The sequence below is a fragment of the Lepisma saccharinum genome, chromosome 8, assembly GCF_977018435.1.
Source record: "Lepisma saccharinum chromosome 8, izLepSacc3.1, whole genome shotgun sequence".
Taxonomy (NCBI): Eukaryota; Metazoa; Arthropoda; class Insecta; order Zygentoma; family Lepismatidae; genus Lepisma; species Lepisma saccharinum.
In genome coordinates this window covers 42,380,048-42,403,455 of record NC_139236.1, presented here as the reverse complement: position 1 = coordinate 42,403,455, position 23,408 = coordinate 42,380,048, and the positions used below count along the sequence as shown (strand labels likewise).

The 23,408-nt window shown below is 37.4% G+C and overlaps 2 protein-coding genes across 4 annotated transcripts in view; one reads left to right on the top strand and one right to left on the bottom strand.

The window, feature by feature from the left end:
• LOC145990962 (nurim homolog) overlaps positions 1 to 14,338 on the top strand; it is a 32,863-nt gene extending 18,525 nt beyond the window's left edge. For both annotated transcript variants that reach the window (XM_083126544.1, XM_083126545.1), the window contains exons 5-6: positions 5,247 to 5,388; positions 14,209 to 14,338. In XM_083126544.1, coding sequence (XP_082982670.1) covers positions 5,247 to 5,382 — 136 coding nt within the window. In that variant the 3' untranslated portion in view covers positions 5,383 to 5,388; positions 14,209 to 14,338. The remainder of the gene's footprint in view (positions 1 to 5,246; positions 5,389 to 14,208) is intronic.
• The window catches only part of LOC145990963 (COMM domain-containing protein 9-like), a 13,385-nt gene continuing 2,487 nt past the window's right edge, over positions 12,511 to 23,408 (bottom strand). The window contains exons 2-4 of one of the 2 annotated variants that reach the window (XM_083126548.1): positions 15,193 to 15,324; positions 14,329 to 14,610; positions 12,511 to 12,895 (exon numbers count right to left, since the gene is read on the bottom strand). In XM_083126548.1, the coding sequence (XP_082982674.1) occupies positions 12,752 to 12,895; positions 14,329 to 14,610; positions 15,193 to 15,324 (558 nt within the window). In that variant the 3' untranslated portion in view covers positions 12,511 to 12,751. Of the gene's footprint in view, positions 12,896 to 14,163; positions 14,611 to 15,192; positions 15,325 to 23,408 lie in introns of those variants that run through there. The other variant, XM_083126547.1, reaches the window with a different exon arrangement.

The following is a 23,408-nucleotide window of genomic DNA, read 5'->3' as shown; positions in this document are numbered from 1 at the left end:
CACATGCTTTTAAAATATATATTAGGATGTCAATATTGCACATCCATTTTTTTATTGTGAAAATATGGAAATATTTAAGAATCTTCTTTTAAGAGATTTCACAACAGCAAAAATAAATATTACCAACAAATGCATCACATACATTACTCATTGTGATACTCAGGATCAGACTTGTGAGGGTGCTACAACCCTGGGCTTCTACTGGGGGAAGAAATAGACATTGGAAATGTGATAAAAATATTTGAAAATGTAACCAACCATAGGGGATCAGTCACATGATGATGATAGCTGTAGGCCTGGTGATACTTACTAATCACACGATACTGTGTGTCTGTCTCCTGGCTACATGACCATCGGTAGGTACTAATTATTGGGGGGGTTGCAAAAAATTGAAACCATACAATGAAAGACGTAAGTTTATGTAACAGATGTTTAATTAATATATATGACCAATATGGTAAACTAACTGATTAATATGAAATGAACCGTTATTCAACATTTCTCTCTTGATTGGTCAATGTTACTCACTGGGTCTACAAATATTACAATATTTGCTATTGACTCTATCAATATTATCAAAATTACATAAAAGATATAATGTCTCAAAACATATTTTAATTAAAGTAACTATACGAGTGATTTCAGGACTGCTTATAAATGTTATACAAACTTTTTCAATTCACTCACCAATAATGAAGAACTTTAAAACGATCTAAGATCAATTACTTACGTGTGTGAGTACGATTTGTTGATCAAAACAACGTTTCAGAGGTCAAGACTGCCTCCTTCTTCAGGTTAATGCGTATTCTTAGGCACCAAACATGGTGTCACGTTAAGAAAATGTTAGTTGAGGATACAGGTTAAAGATTATGGTAAAAAACACTTACTGAAGAACCCGCATTGCAGCTATAAAAACTGTCATTCTGTCCACACACAAATCTAAAACCGTGCATATCACAATCTAAAACCTCATAAAAGAAACGTCCGAAGTGGCTGTTAGAAGCCACCCGGTCAGTGCTTGGGAGAAGCGAATGTGCAGCATATGCTCAACACGGAGAGGGAAGCAAACTTCCCCTCCTTAGTTTTCCCCTCATGAAACCTGTGCACCACCAGTCCAAGGTGAACTCGATTTCCGCCTCAACGACCCTCCTGACCTCGGACGTAACATGGAAACCCAACTTGGCGTCATTATTCACAGCTTTATCCCATTTTTTGAAAAATGCAATCCATCCGTCTTCCAAATTGCCGTCGTCTCTATTAAGTTTATTCCAATTATCCGTGCATATATAGGCTCTTTCATAAAGATTCCTATCCATTTTGTTCTTCACTTTCCTGATAACTTCCCTTGTTGCGATCTTATGCCCGCTAACTAATATGTGCTCTGATAGTCCTGTATTGGGTATCCCCTCCTTTATATCCTTGTTGTGTTCACCCCACCTGATGCACATGCTCCTTCCCGTCTGTCCCACATATTCCTTTCCACATTCGCATCTAATCCTATAAATTCCCTTTTGCCCTTCCAGGTTATCTTGCCGATTCCCCCCCCCCTTTTTTTATATCCAGTGAAATGCTTTTCAATGCTCCGAGGGGCTTTCATCCCACATTTTACACCATACCCTCGCACTGTTTTTTGAATACTTTCGGAGACACTTTTACAATAGGGGATTCCGACAAAATGGGTTTCATTTCCGCACTTTCCTACCCCACTTTCATCTCCCTCTTTCTCTTTGATGTAATAGTATAAGCTTTGTTCAACAATGGTTAGTGAACAATGCTCAAGATTCGAGAAGTTACGATAGCGGAACTTCAACAAAGAAACATTTCAGTATAACAATGAAATGCAGTTAATTAATCCTTTTCAGTTCCTTTACTTTCTTAGTATGCCGCCCGCTGCCTGCTTTGTCGATCCTCACGTTGGAAATGTAACAATTATGTCAACAGAAAGCAGACGAAAGCGTAAGTATGGTTAGTGGTAAAGAATACCATGGCTCTATTCATTTGGACATTTTCGTATCTTTGTGTTACTAAGTTGTGATGATTATACACACTATTAGTATAGTTTCACTCGATAAACCATTCTTTTCGAAAAGAAACAAAACATTACTTCATTCTTTCAAAAACTAATACGATTTTCGAAAATAGGAAAAATATTGGGGGGGATGATCCTCCCTCATCAATTATTGAGGGGGACATGTCCCCACCTACCGATGACCATGCCTGGCTATTGTATATTATTTTACAATATATTTCAAATTCAATTATCAATAACTAATATGAATAATTAACATGGTAGATAACGTGGCGTAGAAACAGTAAATTAACCTTTAGCAGATGGAGCCTCATCCTCCTCTGTGGCCATGCGGTCTAAGGTGCTGTGCTTTCGGCTCTGACCGCAGGACAGCATGGGTTCGAGTCTGCCTGGGTTCAGTCTCTGGGTTCCCGACCTGTGTATTGGACCGGTGGCAACCCACCATCGTGAGGAAATTGGGGAGTTACGAGTGAGTAGCGTAATTCGGTCTCGGAAATCGCTGCAACAGCTGGAGGTTCGACATGCTGACCTCATGTCACCCCATTACCGGTTGAAGAACTCCACACCTCTAGGTACGATTGTGGGAAGGAGATAGGCCCAGGCCCTTTCGAGGGCTGTCGAGCCATGGGTTGTTATTAGATGGAGCCTCGCACACGTGTATTACCTCTCCAGACAGGTATTTTCAAGTGTGTGGTTTTCACTTGACACGATGTACAAAAAAATTGTAGTTTGAAAACTAATTCTCATAGAAAGATTTTTTTTCCAGAATGAGAGTCTTTTAGCAGGGTGAAATTTATGCATTGTACCTGCCAATAATGATAGTTACAGGAAATAGAAAATATTTTTTAAAAAAAAAATGATATTTGGCATGTCCCGTGGCTACCACAATAGACTAAAGTGCATGAAAAAATATAGTATGCAGCAGTGGTATATTTCTACAACCATACAAAGTTTCGTAGAAAATAGGCTGATATTTCTTGGTGGAAAATATAACAGTAATGTATGAGAGTGGCAGTGTTACCAGCTTACAGAAAAGAAAAACTGGAATTTCACTTCTAGCTTGCAGGCAAGCACAAGAGAAGACCACTCTTTGAGGACATATAATTTGGGGAAAAAAAACAACAGAAATTCTGCAACATTTTTGCAAGTCCTAATTTACAGGATATCTTGAAAATTGGACGTTTCCTGCTGGAACCCTAATTGTTGCATGTGGTGAACATATTCTTTTGTTTTCATTATTACATGTAAAAGTAAAACATATCAGTAAAAAGCGATGGTTGAAGAGTAAACAGCCCGTTTATAAAATCTCTATCATAATACTGCAAGCCGGCTCCTGTGGCAGTGTGGTTAGCATATCATGCTAATCGTGTTCCTGGGTTCGAATCCCAGTCTGGGCATGGATGTTTGTGAGTGCCCATTCATCAATTTCATCGTATCATCACTCATCCCCATCTTCACAATTAACCAAATGTGGCACAAAAAGGGAAGTAAAATAAAGCAAATCAATAAATAATAATACTGTGAGTAAAAACAAATACATTTTTGAATTGTGCTTGTTAATACCAGTAACAATAGATATATTGTTTTTGACATTTGAATCTGTCATACTTTCATGTGTATACAACTGAACAAAGAAAACAACTGAAATGGCATATAGTTTTGAAGAAATAGCACATTAATTGCTGTTATGTGGTGCTGGGAAGGTATATATATATATATATATATATATATATCTCCCAGCTGTCTATTTGGCAATACACACGGTGGGAAGACATGGATCCCATCTGCCCTCTAAAGGTTAAAGTAACCCCAGATTGATTGTTGATTCAGGTAAGACACTCTTAATGAAAACTGCTTTTCTCATAAATTTGCAGTAGTTTTGGAGATACTTAAGGAGCTCAGAAATTTCATAATATACGTATATTACAATAGATTCCTTTTGAATTGGACAACCTTGAGGACATGAACAATTAGAACTCTCCTGATAATGTATTAATTGTTTAGAGTTAACTCTTTGATAGCTTTTTTTTCTAACACTAACATGTATCATTTCAGATAATCACAGAGTGTAATTTTTAAGTCCACTTTATGCACAGAAAGGCTATTTGAGACTGGACCTCGTCCACAGAAAGAATCATCACTATCTCTCTCTAACTGTGGAGGGGTGCTGACTGAGTACAGAATGAAATTTAGGGGGTACGATGTTGAAAATAAAGAAAACATGAAACATACATTCATACTTTAGCCACTACATCCAATATCAATCAACTTTTAGTAGGCTTCTACAAAAATATGCCAATGAAAGTGAAGACTACTACAGTAACTGGTTTAATTTTTGTGTATTTGTGTTACTTAGCATAGCTTTTCTGCCACTTTTGAACAATTGCGATGATGAGGATGAATGATTAGATGACATTGGTGAAGGGTGCTTTTAACAACAAAGAAAATATATTCACACTAAGCTATAGGTAATTATTGAAAGCAACAACTCCGACTGAATAAACAAAAGAGGAAAGAATTCTTGACAAAAGAGAGAGAGAAGCCACTACTACATTAAAGTAAATGCCTGCTTTGTTCTAGGTAACATTCTTGAAAAACTTGTAAACAATTGCAATGATTATTTTACTTTGTTTTCTAATGTCCATTCGGTACGTACACCACCATGACTTCCACTGGCTAATGTATCACACGTAGAATGCTGCTCCTCAAAATCACTCATCATAAATACAAAACCAAATAACCCTTACACAAAACACCAGCAAAAACAAAATCATAGTGCAACACGCGAAGTGTCAACTGAGCTTGGAACAAGTGGGGCAAGCCTGAAGGGGCAGGGGTGTGGAGGAGGCAAGGGGAAACTCCGAAAGCAGGTGACCTTGACTGGACTACTTTGCTGCCATCAGCTTTAAAATGCCAATAAAAATACAAAAAGGATAATGTGGTGCTTGCCATTAGTGTAACTAGGAAGATAATTTTTGTAGAGGTGTAAGTTCATGGGCTGTTATGTACAAATTATTTATGTATATGTGAAGTGATATATTCCAATTCAGGGGGGAGGTGTAAATCCAGGTAAAGTCAAGACCCCCATCCGCTAATTGGTTATGCACATGATGCTTGCTACCACTTTATGACAGATAATATCGTAGTGCACCTTTGCCTGGATCAGTAAATATGCATTTCATTTACAGCCAGAGATTTCTCTTTTTTTTTTTCACAGGTTGGATAGGGTTCTGCTTGCTATGATCTGGACCCTGTACATGATGTTGTGCTGGAGCACAGATTACCGAGACTACATGTATCAACAGCAGCAACTAACAAGGAAGAAGATTGAAGTCAAAAACAAGACTTTTTGATATTATGTAAGTCATTGTTTTTTTATTTATTTCTGTAAATATTATTTTCTTACCAATCCTTTTTTAATAAATGATTTACTAAATGTATCATAGTACTTGGTGATTGGGCTGAAGTAACTCCACTGTCATCTTACAATGTTCGTGTGATCAGGGGTGCCCACAGGAAGGGGGGGGGATTGTGGTGCAGGCTGCACCATCGAAGTTTTGGGGGGGATTTTTTCCCTTCAAATAATATAAAATTCAACATTTATATATTTTCCAAAATATATGTAAACATTTTACACCTTAAATGCACCATATTTAATCCATTAGATGAAGAAAAGAAAGTGTTTAAGGGTATTATCGAAAAGGAGGGGGGAATATCCAACTCTTACATAATGTTAGACCTTAATTGACATGTGTGTTCTGGGGAGCGATTCTTTATTTATTATTTATTTATGAATTTGTTTACATGGTGAAGTTAAGGCATTAATGCCTTCTCTTCCACTTAACCATTAATTACAGGGATCATTTTTTTCTTTGCAGTAAATTGTATACAATTAAAAAATTAAAAAAGATAAATGAAAAATAAGATAATAAAAGAAAAATAAAGTAATGAAAGTAAAATGAAACTAAAAATGAAAGCAATACAGTTTGAATACGAGCAGTCAAGCCCTGGATTAAGCATTAATTATGTACATTGCTCATTATTTTTACTAACACAATGAAAAAATGTAGCTTAAAAGCAATACAGTTTCTACATGCACACACACACACACACACACAAACACACAAGTAACTACATAGAAAGCATATATCGTGGGCTAAATGTATAACGTATTTCTTTCTAGGAATTTAATCTAGGTCCAATTGTTTAGCATGTATAATTTTAATTGTCTTTTGAATGTTACAACTGAGGAGGCTTGGATTTCGGGGGGCAGTCTGTTCCAGTGTCCTGGAGGTAACGGTAAATGAATTGGCATAGAAGTTAGATCTGTGGATAGGGATGGATAACAGAGATTTTTCACGTGATCTGGTGTTGCGGGAGTGAAAGTCCGAAAGATATTGAAACCGCCTGGAAAGGTATTTTGGATCTTTTATTATTTCTAGGGCTTTGTACAGTAGGACAAGTTTGTGGTAAATCCGTTTATCACTTAATTTCAGCCACTCGACCTTCGCATCTTCGCATAATACGGTGTCAAATGTTTGGAATATTTTATGTCGAAAACGAAGCGGACGCAGGCATTCTGGATTCACTGAAGGCGTTTAGCTTGCTCGCGATTAACGTCCGAGTAAACAGTGTCACAGTAATCAATAATAGGAAAAACAAGAGATTGGACAAGTTTGGTTTTTATACGTTCGGGGAGGATGTTTTTAAACCGGTAGAGAGTGTAGTGCACCGAAAGCTCTTTTACACACGGAGTTTACGTGTTCTCTCCAGGTAAGATTATTGTTTAGCGTAATTCCCAGATTTTTAACCGTGGTAGAGAGAGGCAAGTGTTTATCGTTGACCGTAAGATTAGGGAGATTTAATTCGTCAATTCTGTTCAGAATCTTTGGGGAGCCTACGAGCATACAATGGGTTTTGGTCGGGTTGACATGCAAGCCGTGGTCTACAGACCACTTGTTGATTTTTTTCAGGTCGTTGTTTACACGTTCGGTTGCATTCAATATTTGTTGAGGAGGGAAAGAAAAGTATAATTGAAAGTCGTCGGCATAGATGTGATACCTACAGTGATTAAGCACCGACGGGAGGTCGTTAATATACAGTGTAAACAGGAGGGGGCCCAGTATGGTGCCTTGAGGGATGCCGCAGGGGATGCTTTTCCAGGATGATCTTCGATGTGGGTCGACGACACATTGTTGACGTCCAGACAGGTAGGAACGGAACCAGTTAACCGTAGAGTTCGAGAAGCTGAATAGGGATGATAGTTTTGTGAGTAAAATTTCGTGATTAATGGTTTGGAAAGCTTTGGTAAAATCGAGAAGAACAAGGATTGTAAGTTGTCGATTGTCCATAGCTAACCTCATGTCGTCGGTTACGTTGACGAGAGCCGTGCATGTGCTGTGGTTGCTACGGAACCCAGATTGAAAGTGGTTTATTAGGTTATTTCGTGCTAGAAAGTCACAGGTTTGACCACTAATAAGATGTTCTAGAGCCTTAGACAGAGCTGGGAGGATGCTGATTGGTCTAAAATTGTTTAAATTGATTTCGTTGCTTGTTTTAGGTATAGGGCATACCTGGGCGAGTTTCCAAAGTGACGGAAATGTGTCAGAAAGCAAGGAGAAATTGAATATGTCCGTGATGGGAATAAGGACATGGTGGAGGATTTTTTTGATCACGAGAATGGAAACTTCATCTACTCCTACGGCCGACGATTTTATCTTAAGTAAAGATTTTCTAACGTGTTCCGGTGAAATCCAGGAAAAGCAAAATTTGTGGAGTGCGTTGCGATGTTCCAAATAGTTTCACGTTTAACATTATTTTCAATAGTCTCAAAAATGATTATTCAGTACATCTGGTGCAAACTTAGAAATGTAGTCGTCCTTTTTCTGTTTCCCAACACCTAGAATTTTCAACTTTTTCCATAGAATGTCCGGTTTATTTTGGTGGTTGAGCAATTCGTATGCGAATTGGCACTTGGCTTTTCTTACCTCCTGATTGCAGCGGTTCTTCAGGGTTCTATAATTTTCGAAGCTGCATGTGCTAGAGTCACCTTTTTTTACATCATTTCTGTATTTGGTGTAAGCTCTGTCTCTCATGACCATAAGTCGACGTACGTCGTCCGTCAGCTAGGGGGCAGGGGGACGTGAGACCCGTTTCTTTCTGACGGGAGCATGTTTATTGAACAGTTCAAGAATAAATGTATTTAACAGGTGAACTTGCTCGTCCACTGTTGGTAACGTGCTAATTATGTGCCATGGAACGAGTGCAGCGTCTTCGTTCAAGTGGGTTTCGTCAACGTTTTTTGTCCCTGTAAGATACTTGTTTAGGCTTAAATTTTGGAACGTGGATGTTATATGATACGTAAATTAAATTATGATAGGAAATGCCAGGTACCGGAATTTGACCGTGGCTCGTTACGCGATTTTCGTCCGTGGGTTGGATTTAGGTGACAGATTGTAAGATTTAAGGCTGAGAACGTATCGCGGAATTGCATAGCCTCCTCTTTGGTGGTGTACAGGTCGATATTCATGTCTCCCAAAACAATTGCGTGAGAATATTTTGGTAGAAATGTTGCGATATCGTTTTCGAAGTTTTCGAGGCGAGTGGTAGGTGGTCGATAGACTACGGCAAGGAGGAGTTTCTGTTGACAGATGGTAGTTTCCATAATTATATATTCGGAAGATCGGTTGTAGTCGCCGGGTGATTCCGAAAGGATTTTGGCAGGAATATCTTCGTGTAGATAAATTGCCACTCCCTCGCCCCTCTTCCTGATCCTGTCTCTTCTGAATAGACGAAAACCTGGAAGGTGCATCAGTTCACTCGAAAGGCTCTCCTTCAGCCATGTTTCCGACACGAGCAGAGCATGCACGTGTTTGTTTATTTGGGCAATATTTTGGACTTCAAGGAGATGCGCGAGAATGCTTTGTGCATTGATGTGGATGACGTTGAGACTGCCCGAGGGGAGGTTCAGCTGCGGTCCAGAAGGTAGGTCGCCCATTTGTGACACCGGGGTTAGGGAGCGAAGGTCGTCGCTTGCTGGGGAAATGCAGATATTTCTTAATTGACTGAAAAATGTCGACGTCGGTGTTGCCGGCGGGCAAACAATTTGAGGGGTTAGGAAGCGAGTTTACGGTCTGCTGCTGGGAGGGGGTAGGGGGGAGGTTAATGGCAACTGAAGAGGAGGGGGGCAGGTTTTCAAGTTCTACAGAAGCACCGGGTGGGGGCGTTGCCAGATTTACATCCACCAGAATATCAGTTTGAGCCATTGGGAATGAGAAGATAATAAATAAAGAAAATTAACATTTGTCGCTACGTCTACCAAACACAATTTTTTGGAAATTGGAGATTCACTTACCAAGCCAGCAGAAGTGATGTATTTAGAACCTGCAGGACACCGAAAACTGAATTCTATATACTTACGCACACATACACACAACACATACACACAAACACAAACAGACATGAGCATAACGGTTAAACGTTGGGGACAGGGTGCAAAATCACGTCACATTGGTTGGGGGGATGGAGCAGACAGACACTATAATGTTTGTGTGTGGGGGGAGGGGGTGTATGTATGTATGTATAATGTTTTTATAAATAAATATGTGTCAATTATTAAATAATCAAATTATATTATAAAATATACAATATATTTTATAGACTGTCCTTCATTTAAAATTCGATTGCAAATTGAAGATTATGATGTTATGACGAATGATTTCCGTGACTAAGGTGAGGTGCAAAAATTAAGAGAGATTAAAAAATATATAGTTTTCTGCATAAAATTCACATCTAAATGCTATTTCGTGTTTTATTAATGTATTTATATACTTTGCGGTAGTTGACGATAGGCGATGAGAAATGGAGAAGAAATAACAAGTCGGACTAACTTCTGTATTCTGGGGATTGCTGGGTTAAGTGTCCTTACAGATGAAACTCTTCCTTGACCTTTCTTTGTATGTGTTTTTAATACTATTCCAGTAAAGTATATTCGACTCCCAAACTAATTGTTTATGTTTGTTGTGAGAACAACCCCCCCTGGAAAAGTTTGGTGGTGGGGATTTCAGGACAAAATCGTTGATGGGGGGAATTCCCCCCCTTTCCCCCAAGGATTTTGCACCCTGGTTGGGGGAGGCAGTATTCAACTCTAGGTCTCAGATTATGGCGTGTATTTTAGTTAGAAGAGGATTGAGCATTAAATTGAGGGGGGGTATTCAATTCTTGTGTATTACTATTGTCTTAGACTGTTGCGGAAATTCTGGTGTGCAGACAGAGAATTAATTTTTTGGAGGAGGCAATATCCACTCTTCAATATCAACATTAGGCTAAGTCTAAAATTTGCATGAAAATTTTGGTGGTAGGATTTAGTATTAAATTTAAACGAGGAGATAGGAAGCTCTTGATAAAGTGTTAAATCTTAGATTGTCGAGAGATTTCTGTAGTGGAGAGAGAGTTCGAACATTAAATTTTGGAGACTGTATTTAGCGATACGTTATCCACACATTATCGACCCCGTTATCCAGCGTTGTTACAGGATTCATTACGTAAGGTAAAACAACGGCCAATTTGTAGTATGGGATACGCTGCCGCAAATGACGTCTCACTTTAAACCCAATGCTCTTTCTTTTGTACTTAATTGCTTCACCTTTATGGTTAACTCTTTGCACCAGTAATCATTTCCCATAAATTTGGCTTCTTTCTTGGATGCAAATTGAATATATTTTACTTGCAATTTTTTAGACAAAATGATATAGGAGTGTATTTGAAATTTGTGTAGATTTTATGTAAATTGTATCTTATGTAAATAAAATATATAATGGGCATACCAGCCATATGCAATGCTGTAAGTCCAATAAATATATTGATGATCAAAACAAGACAAAGAAAGTTCGTAAATTTATTGCAGTTGGAAACTTTGACAAGCATCCTAATAACGATTTTTGTTCCGCCAAATATAGTGCACTTCGTAAAATAACTTGGTGAAATGGCAAGGCAAGATAAGTGTGAACATTTTTGTAGGAATATGCATTGTAACTTTCAATGAGCTTAGAGATTTGTGTACATAATGATATTTTATAACATTGGTTATTTTCTAAAAATAATCATGTGAACAGCAAGGAAGTAGTGCCACTTTCAACATGGCGAGTTCTATGTGTGCAGGAAGGTCTCCGTGTTCAGTGATACATCAAATCAGTGAGACGGTTTGTTTACAGAAGGTCTCAGGGTTGGTGATTTACAGTTTAGACATGCTACAACAGTGGCTAATGCCACAATTGTAGGAAGATAGTACGGACTTCATTTTTCAACAAGATGGGGCTCCCCCACATTTCCATGAGGGCATCCATGCTTACCTCAATTCTGAACTTCTTGGTCATTGGATTAGACATGCTTCACAAGATGACTCCCTTCTTGTTCCATGGCCCTCACACTCATCTGACATAAACCATATATAAGAACGTCAGTGTTGCAAGCTTATGAAATGTTCTGGAATTTTACTTCTAGCATTGTCCCTATGGATGATGGATTTGCAGGAGAAACTACAAAAGACCACTCTTTGAGGACATATAATATCTGTCCCCTATTTTTGGAGAAAAAAGGAATTTATGCAACATGTTGTCTTTATTACATGTAAAAGTGAAATATATCAGCAAAAAGCAGTGGTTGAAGAGATCTTTAAGATCTATCCCATGTTACACAGAGGGAAAACAAATACATTTTTATTTTACACTTGTTAAAAGTAGTAGCAATGGATGTATTGTTTTGTAATTCAAGTATGTCATACATATAGAAGTGATGTATCATGTTAATTGCTGCCACCTGGTGCTGGTAAATACAGCAGAACACAGATTTTACATTTTCCACATTATACGTTCAATCTTGATGGTCCCAACATAGCAAAACATGATGAAATTTTCCACCATTTTAAGTTTTGTTGAGTTTGGTCCCCTGAAAAACGTAAAATCGGGGTTCCAGGCAGTGGTAAATATATAGCTATCGCTCATCCTGAGAAAATTAAACAATGCCCTATACCTTAGCAATTATTGTAAGTGATTTGAGTCTGAAAATTATTGAAATGTTTGCGATTGATATATCAAAAGTAGAAAAGTTTGTTTTAAGAGAATCTTATTCAAACATATTACCCATACACTTACAGTACCTTTATCATGCAAAGAGTGGAGGGGAAATATATGGAAAAAAGCAACTTCCTCAGTGGATTCGAATCTACAACCTTCCGTAAGGTTGACAACTATCTTAACTAATTAGCCATGCTTGAGGTGTTCATTTATATTCTTAGTTTGTACACGGGAGATTTTAACTTAACACTCATATCACTAATAATTTCTATTATACTGAGAGAGGGGGTTCAAAATATTCATGTCATTGACATTTTTTTAAAAGTTGAATCAAATGATACAGATGTCATTAAAAGCTCGAGTTTAATCTCTTGATGTTTCTAGTTTAAATACAGAAAAAAAAATATAAAGAATACAACAAGGCAATTTATTCCACATTCATTTCATCTTACATCATATTTAAAAAATGTAATAAAGTGTATACACAAGCTCAAAGAAAATATAACATTTTACACAGTGGGGTACATATAATGCACATACATTCTCCATGGAATAGCCAGTCTTCAAATCCACATTATAGAAAAACGTTCGTAACTTCTCGCACACAATTCAAATTACACTACACTACCAAGGTTGGTTGTACAATTATTCATTTTCTGCTAGCAACAACTGAAAGCTGGTCTCGGATTTTCCTAAGACCATCCAACAAATTGACTATAGTCTCTTTTGATAATTCTACTGTGACATTGGATATTTCAGGTTGGCCACTAAGAACTGTTTTGGTATCTTGCAACTGAAAGGAAAAAAAAATCAAGAAGAAATTTAGATGAATGAACTGTCATGGTGGAAATTAAAACAGTACAGGTTGACAAGAATTTCACACTCAGACACGGTACGGTATTTGGAGTGTGGAAATGCTGATTGGTAAACACAGCACGAAACCAATTTATCTACAATATAATATAGCTTCTAATAATATTTCTGCTTAAGAAACTAAATAATGACCAAAATGTTACTTACCATGTTTTACCCCTGAGCCCTTCAACTGTTATTTTGACATTGTAGGGAAATTAAAAATATTTTTTTATTCAAAACCTCAAATAAACTTTCAATGTGCCATTGTTTGATACAGCTGATCATATGATGTACACGTAAATAAGAGAAATATTGATATGGTCAGCAATGATGTTGGACATATACATCAATTGAGGGGTCTTGTGAGAAAGGGAGCTATGCCACAAATCTTGAAAATTTTATTTTTTGCCATTTTCAGTCTTCTCCTACCATCTGTCATCTATCATGTGAACTACAACCATGTGGCATAGCTCCCGCTTGTTCTGGAGCAGATTTTCTGAGTTCCTGAATACGTCCTCATCAGCATTTTGAGTGAGAGAAGGAGCTATGCCACTTACTGATGGTGTCTGCAATAGGAGTGGCAGAGGTTGTGTTGCAGTAACCGGTGCTAGGTTTAATATCAGCCCTGAAGTTAAAAGATCTCATGGCAATAATGCCTTATATTCCTCCAGTTTTTCATGGTGTTTACCAAACACTAAAATCCACAGAAACAATGGACAGTGGAGATTCTCCAGAAGACATATGAAGTTGTCTTTATATAGATCATATGTAACCCTGTGAACATGATTTACACTCGGGCAAAAGTATTTAAGCCTTGTTCAAAGTATTTGACAGGCTAAATTGATTTTTCCACATGGGTATACTACAACAATATACCACACATGTTCATAATAAATGGTATTTATATTGAAATTTATATTTTTCCTTTTGAATAATTTACCTAAGAATATGTTCAGAAAAAAAAATACCCTTTGTTATACAAATTATGACTCAACACAATGCTTTAGAAAACTCAATTTATTTCCATTTCTTGTCAAAGTGGCATAGCTCCCTCTCTCACTAGACCCCTCAATTGTCACTTCAAAAATATTCTTACCCCTCTGGCAAGAAAACTATAGGATATATTCCTTTAGCAAAATTATCATAAAATGCAGAAATAACATTTGCATGAATATTAACATGTTACAAGATTATTGCATGAAGATTACTGAAAAATATATATTACTGACACCTATTACTATAATTTTTCAGGTGCAGTGAAAAGAAAAAAAAACTGGTGCAATTGAACCAGTAATGATTTGTATTCCAAAGAAATGCAAAGTAAAGCAACAGTTTAATTTGAACACTATTTCCTACAAAAGCAGTACATACCTTCAGATGCAGATGGCAACTGGCTGTGGTATTGGATCCAGCAACATTGTCTATTGGAGATTTTGTGCACACCTGGCAAGAGAAATCGACCAACCTTGGTGGGGACACTTGATTTACAATTGCATGACTACGCCATTCTGATAATGCTTGCACAAGAATGCCAGCCAGTTGTTGTGCCACTTCAGGGGGCAAATGGGATGGTAGAGAAGGCAGCACCTGGTCGGGCCTCTCCCAACCTTCGTACACAGCCTGGCTTCCAAAACTTCCCAGACACTGAAGAACCTGGAAAAAGAGTGTGGTGAAACACTCATATCACACAGAGGACCCTATATTATGTAAAGCTTTATAATGAATGTGCAGTCAACTACATATAACCATTAACACAAGTGATTCTACTGTGGACTACAGTGTTTGTACTAACAACCTGATAAGGACAATACTAGAAATAGATGATTTAAAATTGTAATATGTAGGTGTGTACAGTAACATTATCTAGTCAAATCATCTCATTTATGTTTAGTTTTCTTACTCATTAAAGTTTTGATACATATTTTTTTTTAACAAATAACATTTTGTAATTTTCTTAAAAATTTTAATAAAATATTTTATTTATATTTATGCTTAGGTGAACTGGTTTATTTTGTAATTATTCCATGACTATAATGATTGAAAAATGTATTTCTGCTTTTAATTTGTCCCTGCACAATTATTATTATTGAATGAATGAGAGAATTATGTTACAATTAACATGCAACAATATAAAAGTAGGAATATAATGCGATGCTACCAGTGTGCAAGAGTTCACAAACACATTTAAAAAAGTTCTACTCTAAACAATGAGAAAAAAAACACATTATAACATACTTTTTCAGCACCAGCTGGTTCAAGACCCATACTCTGAGCAGCTTTTTTCAGAACAGCCTCTGGATATTTTTTTGTGTTCCTAAATGAGTATGCATCTTGACAGAGCTGCTGAACAATCTCTTTTGAGTTCACCTGCAAATACAGATAAAAGCGTCAATCATTTCCTCTCTGGCATACTCGTGATTTGCATTCATACCAATGTATGTTTTACACAAAAATAAAAATTGCGGAGTTTTCAAAAAACCACTATTACCACAAAAGCAAAGATTTCTATCAAATGCGTGTTCTTTCCAAGAATTTTTTTTTGACAATATAGCTCATATTATACATATGTATCTCATATATTAGAAATGGCTTATGATACACACAGAATTTATGAAAAAATTACTGGAAAGTTAGTAAAAATTATATCTCAATTGCAATTAACAATCTTGATTTTCCTACCTTCAGTGTTAAACATTTATGGTCAAATTTTCACAACTGTTCAACCAATGATCATTAAAGATAATCCAAAATGTGATTAGTTTACAGACATTTTTATTGCTGGAAGGAACTATAAAGAGTAGAGTACTGCATGGAAGGAACCACTTTCGTTCACTCGAGCGTGTATTGGTAAATAAACTAAACTACATTGAGATGATGACTATGTTCACTCAATTTTGCTGTGTATTTCACTTCATGATTCTTATTTGAGGACCCACTACCACAGACAAATTATGGTTATATCTTCAGTTAAAAAAGTACCTGGAATTTGGCTGGTAAAAGTCCCACATTGGAGGTATCAAGAAATCATTTTGTCCGTAGGATGGCAGCACTACTGAATGACCATGCAGAGGGGTAGATTAATCCATCCATCAGTTTGTGCACAGCAGCTGTTTACGTTAGTTGTGTTGACGAGTGTCCTGCAATATGCAGAATGGAGACAAATATCGAGCAAAGAATTTGTTTGAAATTTTGTGTTGCCAACGGACTGTCGTGTGCTCAATCGTTGAAATGCTGCAAAAGGCTTTTGGTGATTCGTGTCTGTCAAAAACACAAGCGTATACATGGTACAAGGCTTTCAAAGAAGGCAGAGAAGTTGTTGCTGATTAGCCCCGTTCTGGTCGACGACTGACAAAAACATAGGAAAAATAAGGACAATGGAGCTTGAAAACCAGCGCGTGAGAGTGAGAAAGGTGGCTCGTGAGTTTGGCATATCACATATATCCATTCATAACATTTTGCCTGACGTGTTAGGCATGAAACGCATCGTGGCACGACTTGTTCCGAAGGACCTGAATTTCCTGCAAAAAACACATTGCAGGGATGTTGCTGAAGACATGATTTCACGATCCTCTAGTGACTCAACCTTCACGAAACGCATCATAACTGGTGATGAGACATGGGTGTATGAGTATGACATTCAAAAAGGTGAACAATCTTCGGAATGGCACTTCAAAAATGAACCAAACCCCAAAAAACTGTGCCAAAGTTGCTTAAAAATTAAGGCCATGATTATTGTGGTGGTGTGCACTCAGAATTCCTTCCAGCAGGACAAACTGTGAATAAAGAGTTTCATGTGAGTGTTATGAGGCGTCTGCGTGAGAATGTTCGCTGGAAAAGACCAAAGTGATGGAAAAACAATTCTTGGATTTTGCACCACGACAATGTGTCGTCGCACACGTCAACTCTTGTTCGCAAGTTTTTCGCCAAAAACTCAACACATGTCCTCACCCAAGCCCCATATTCTCCAGAAATGGCTGACTTCGTGTGATTTTTTTCTCTCTCCATGACTCAAGTTACCACTTTGGGGAAGGCTTGGTTGATTTGGTGTTTTAAGTCCACTTTATGTACAGTAAGGCTAATCGGGACTGGACCTATAGTTTAAAGTGGGATCCGAATCACTATGTGCCTCCATCGGGTGTCGGGGAAAGCGTTTTGAATCAATTGAATCCATTAAAGGAAATTACAGTCTTCTGCATTTGAAAAGTGTTTTGAAGACTGGGTTAAGCGTTGGCATATGTGTGTTGCATCTGATGGGGCCTATTTTGAAGGTGACAAAATAAATGATGTTGATTAACCACATATTTTGTGTTTTATTCACAAATTCTGGGTACTTTTTTTACGTAGTATTACGTGTATAACTGGGCTTCAAGCGTATACTGTTTGTTTTGCCTCTTGAAGCATTATTCACAAATTGTTTGGTGCCCAGGCAAAATCCTCTGCCTGCAGCACTCTGATAGAGAACTTCAACCAGTCACAAATAAATAAAACAAAATGGTAGTAGTTCCCATTGAGAAGTTGACAATATGCTGACAACCGTGGTGAAGTGGTTTGCAAACGATGCTACAAAAGCAGGGGTGTAGGGTGGAAATTCTGCATAACAGCCAGTTTACACTAATCCAAGGAGTTTTTATTATGCACTCGGATGCATCTAGGATTGGTGAGCTTCCATGATGGCATAGTGGTAACATCATAGCCTTTTAATCAAGGGGTCCCAGGTTCAATAGCTGGTGGAAACACATACTGGTTTAGATCCCACTTTCAACTGTAGGTCCAATCCCAATTCAAATGCATGATGATCTGAGCTAATTAGATGTGTAAACTGACTCTAAGACATGGATGTTTGTCTGTTATTTGTCATTTATACTTGCATGTCACCCAGAGCAGTTTTCTTAAAATTGTGCAGCATGTCACTTCGGTATGTTGATGGTGAATGTTCATTCGCAGAGTGAAGGGTCTCATGTTGCTTGTCACTTTGTTTCCTGCCTCTTTGGTCTGAAATCTCCCTCAAGGTCACCACACACGATTTCTTAGTTTGATGCCAAGCTTGTCGCATCAGAACTGTCATTCCTTGATTGTGAAATGCAGTTAGTGTAGCTAGTACTAGTGAGAATTCAACCCGAGCAGATAGTTTGCAGCTACAGCAGTATAAAGAAACCAGTACACTAATATCTTGTGGAGTACAGTTCTATATGTCTTGTCTATACATAATTATGTGGGCTTAAGTTTCCATAGTCTATAGAGACAATGTAAACTACAGAAGCAGAAAAAAAAGCAGAGCTATTTTGAAAGAAAAGTTTAATTTCAACAGTGTCTCTTCATATTCAATTGAAAGCAATAATATTTAGTGCAAAATGCTCAGGAGCATAACATATTGGGAAAAAATAATGACAAGAATGTTTAATATGTTATATGAAGAAAAAATACAGGAGCATAACATATTGGGAAAAAATAATGACAAGAATGTTTAATATGTTATATGAAGAAAAAATACAAGTATTCTAAACCATTTAAACAGTCCAGTCTCGATTATCATAGCCGAGCATAAAGTAGCCAACTCTGTCTGCAAAAGAATAATGCAAGGAAGTTTTACATTTCTACAGTGAACCAAAACAGAATAAAATCATATTCTGTCTCTGCAGCGCATGCTGTTATGCTGGTTGGCCATCATATTATTTATATAGATGACATTTAATGCAGGGTGGCTGTGAAGACACCCATAGTACCCATCTTCCACATAGGACAGCCTGGACTGCATTTTGCAGACTACCGAGGCTCTGGTATTTGGACTCCCGCCAATAAAATCCTCTGTGGCGTTTGTGTTGTGTTTTGTTAATAACTCCTTAACATCTTCTGTGGGGTATGTGTTGCGTTTTGATAATAACTCTAACTTTAGTTAGTCGGCCCCCGTGGAGGAGTAGTTGGCACATCGCACTATGACCTCAGGGGTCCTAGGTTCGAAACCCGGCCTGGGTATGGATGTTTGTGAGTGTCCATTCATCAATTTCATCATATCATCACTCATCCCCATCTTCGCAAGTCAATCAATCTTTTAACTTTAGTAACTCAATACTGATAGATAATAGAAACTGCATGCTACCTATGGCCTTCAAAATTCTTTACTTGGTAATACTTCCGTTTAGTCAAAACGGATTTCTTCCCTTACTTCAATAAATAATAAGAAATAAGGAGATGCAAGTCACAAATGTATCATGATCCCACATTGACTGTGAACAAACGATACCACCGCAAATATATTATACCTTATCTAATGGCAAGGTAACAGTTCGTTATATCTGACACACATTAAAATCAGATATTTTGTGTTTCTCATAGTTTGTACTTAGGAATTGTATATTGCGGAAGATAGTTGAAGGTGCCATTATGCTTTTTACACGAAAATAGGTAAGAATTGACAATATAGAGAAAGTCTCTAATTTTGTTAATTTTCGATATACTAACTAATTTTGGCCTCCTAATCACGAATCTGTTGTAAAAAACCGGGGGACACGTCTGGAAATTGTACAGTTTGATGAAACATTGTTCGTTAGTCCCAAAAACCATCCACGGGTAGCCCCACAAACCATTGACGTTAGCCTCTGTAATTTGTTAATTTTTGGTATACTAACTAATTTTGGCCTCCTAATCACGAATCTGTTGTAAAAAACCAGGGGTCACGTCTGGAAATTGTACATTTTGATGAAACATTGTTCGTTAGTCCCAAAAACCATCCACGAGTAGCCCCACAAACCATTGACACAAGGTTAGGTTAGGTTCCATTAGCTCTCATTTCACCCCTAAATTCAACAAAAAAAATAGGGTTCGTACTAAAATTGAACATCATAAATCATTTTCTAGTAAAACAACGGCGTGGTTGGAAACAGTGACAAGGAGATTACATTTTTGTTCGTAAACCTACGCATATATATATATATATAAAAAAATGGTAAAAATCTGATATTCCCAGGACACTTATAACTTCTTTGTTTTGTCAATTTTTGACATTTGTACTTACCTATCTGCTTCGCGGAACATTCTTTAAGGTGTATTCACGTATTTCACCCCGGAATCGGTGGGAAATTTAAACTAAAAAATTATTTTTGAGTCCAAATTTCCCACAGATTCTGGGCTCCACCCCTGGGGTAATTGACCTACCACCACCCCCCAACCGCTAAAGTGGCCCCGCCTCCGCTCTGCTCTATAGAGTCCCTGTTAAAGGCATGTTAGAAATTGGCCGGAGTCACCTGCCCCCAAATGAGCCCCAAACTTTTAAATTTGAAGAAATCCGTTACATCACACATAACACCTTCCAGATGTTAGACAATGCTACAGGAACTTATTACCGTAAGTAGTTTCTTCTGTAAAAATGAAGAAATCTGTCCGGGGAATATCAGATTAGTACCAAAAAAATTTCAATCGGCTTTTTTTTTCTTCAAATTTCCAGACGTCACCCCTGTTTTTTTACAACAGATTCAGGTCTCACTGCAGAACATGGGCTGCCTTTTCCCTCTAAATAGACGAACAAAATTTATATCAACTGAAAGTACGTACCTTCTACTTCCATTTTCTGGTGTTCCTTTTACGAGTACTATTATATTATTGCCCGTAAAAAATGTTTTTCCTGCTACTAAAAGCAATGCATTTCCCCATTTGTTCGCATCCATATTGTTTACGCACTCAAGTGTGTGCGATAAGTGAGACCCTTCGTTTTGCGGAATTCGAGTTGATTTGTCGCTCCGGATTCCACCCACAGACGCTTAGTTTCTTTCATTATTTCAGACGAGGAATGCTTACAAGGTTAGGTTAGGCCTGTTAGGTTGGGTTCCAATAGCATAAATACAATGAAAAATGTTTTTCCTGCTACTAAAAGCAATGCATTTCTCCATTCGTTCGTGTCCATATTGTTTACGCACAGTTTCTTTCATTATTTCTTCGAGGAATGCCTAGAAGGTTAGGTTAGGCCTGTTAGGTTAGGTTTCATTAGCATAAATACAATGACTAATTATTATTTAGGCTAAGTAAACTAAACCTAGCTACCTAACAACACAGGCATTTTTTGATTTCACTAGATTTGTGCAGGAATATGCCTTTTCCTTCGCTGCTACGATTTCAATACCGCCCAACCTGGACACGTTTTTCTGGTTTTTGTAAAGAAAAAATTTTTTCCGCACTTTGAAACTTACTTTTCCCGATTACTAACTACAAAACGTTACCAAAAAATTATGAACCGCGTTCCTCCTAAGCAGCCCATATTCTGCAGTCTTACCCAGATATAACACCATTAAGCCTTGTTTCCATGATTATGAAAAATATAAATATGCTGACCAAGGCAGTAATTTATTTTATTAAAAACATAAACTAAACGTAATGTTTCAACCTTCTAGCAAGGTCTTCATCAGACTCTGTATCAAGTACAAAAGTAACAAGATACCAAAAACAGGGCATTATATATACACAAAACATTACTCCCTCCAGACTATTAGAAAGTTGTTTTGGAACTTTGTAGCAGGTGGCTTTCACTATTGAACTGTACTTTCACCTAAAAGGCGAAAAATATATACTTTCATATAGAATGTGGATTGGGATTTATATCTCACGCTCTTTTTCCTTCATTTTCTCCCTTCTCCTCTCCTCTTTCTCTCTTGTCCTTTCCACTCTTTCTAACACTTTCTTCCATTCTTTGTTTAACTTCAGTCCCCCATTCCAGTTCATTGTGTCTTCTTCACCTTTTTTCTCTATTTCCTTGGCTTCCTTCCATTTTCTCACTAGCATTCTCTTCTCCTTTCCTAGCTGCTTAGCCTCATCCCACTCTATGTCATGTCCTGTTTCTCTCGTGTGTTTAAATATCGCATTTCTCTCTCTCTCTTAAGTCGTACATCATCCCTATGTTGTTTCAACCTATCTTTCAGTCTCTTTTTCGTTTCTCCTATGTACACACTCTGACATTCTTTACATTTTACTTCGTAGATAATCCCTTCCTCTTCTGTTTTCCTTTTTCTTGTTTGCATTCTTCGCTATTCCTAAGATGCTTCTCCCTCCCTTCCTGTAAGTTTTAATGCCCGCTTTCCTAAGCACTTTGCATATCTTTTCTGTGGTCTCCCCCATACTCCTTATTCCAAACCTCCTCTCTTTTTCTTTCTCTTCCAATTCTCCCCTTCCTCTTTTTTTCCTTCTTCTATTTATGTCCAGTCTATCCTGCTTCTCATAGCCATTCTTTTCCAGCTGTTTCCATAGGCTATTTATTTTGCCTTCTTTTTCACATTCCTTCGTGCATATTTTCGTTATTCTGTCCTCCATATTCTTTATGAAATTTCTTTTTGTCACCTCACTTACATCACTTCTTTTGTGGCAGAATACCCCTGCTGCACATTTCTTCTGATGCCAAGCGGTTTCAATTTCTTCTCCTCTCTTCCTTTTCATCAATATATCAAGGTAGCTTAACTTGCCTTCTTCTTCTATTTCAAGTTCCAATAAAATCCCTCTTTCTTCATCTTGTATTTCTTTGGCAAAAATGTCGAGCTGCCTCTTTGTTCCCTTCCATATGCCAAAACAATCGTCCACATATCTGCAAAACAGAATTATTTTGTCACCTCCTTTTTCTATCACTTTCTTTTCCCATTCATTCATAACCAATTCAGCCAATGCTGGGCTTAGGCTAGAACCTATATTCAGTCCTTCACTCATTAACATTATTTTATCTCCCATTATACTGTAACCGTTATTCCAAATGGTTTCCAGCACCTTCACTACCCTTTCACTATCCCATTCTCCTATAATTTCCTTTCCCATTCTCTTTTTAATAATGTCCAAAACGTGTCCCCTCTTGATGCTTGGGAACATACTTTTTACATCTAAGCTAAACATTGTCGTCTTCATCTCATTTAACTTAAGTCCTTTTATGAGGTCTACTATTTGCTCACTGTTCTTAACTGCTCTGCTTTCTTGCTGTGTTACTAACACTTCAATAACTTTCTTTAATTTCTTTTCCAAAGGTTCCAAAATATTGTTTCTGCAATTCATTACTGGTCTTAACTTTATCTCCTCTTTGTGTATCTTTGGAAAGCCCTTCAAACTTGGTAGTCTTCCTGTCTCCTTTATGCATTTCTTGAATCCACTCCTCCTACAGTCTTGTATGACCCTTTCTTTTATAGTTTGTTCTTCTTATGTTCCACAAATCTCCAGGAAGAGGTTTCAAAGTTAAAGAAAGAAATGTAGATTATGAGGAAGTTATATATGACATTGAAGAAGCAGTACTCCATATAAAAGAAGAACCAGCTAGAGACAGGATTAGAAGAAGAACAGCAGTCATACTGAAAAAAGAAATGGGAAACAAAGAAAAGTAGATAATTTGAGTCAGAAAGAAAGGGAAGGGATGAAGAAAATCGAGAAAAGAAATGATGTGGTGATAGAGCAGGCAGATAAAGGAGGAGCAATTGTGGTGATGGAAAGAGAAT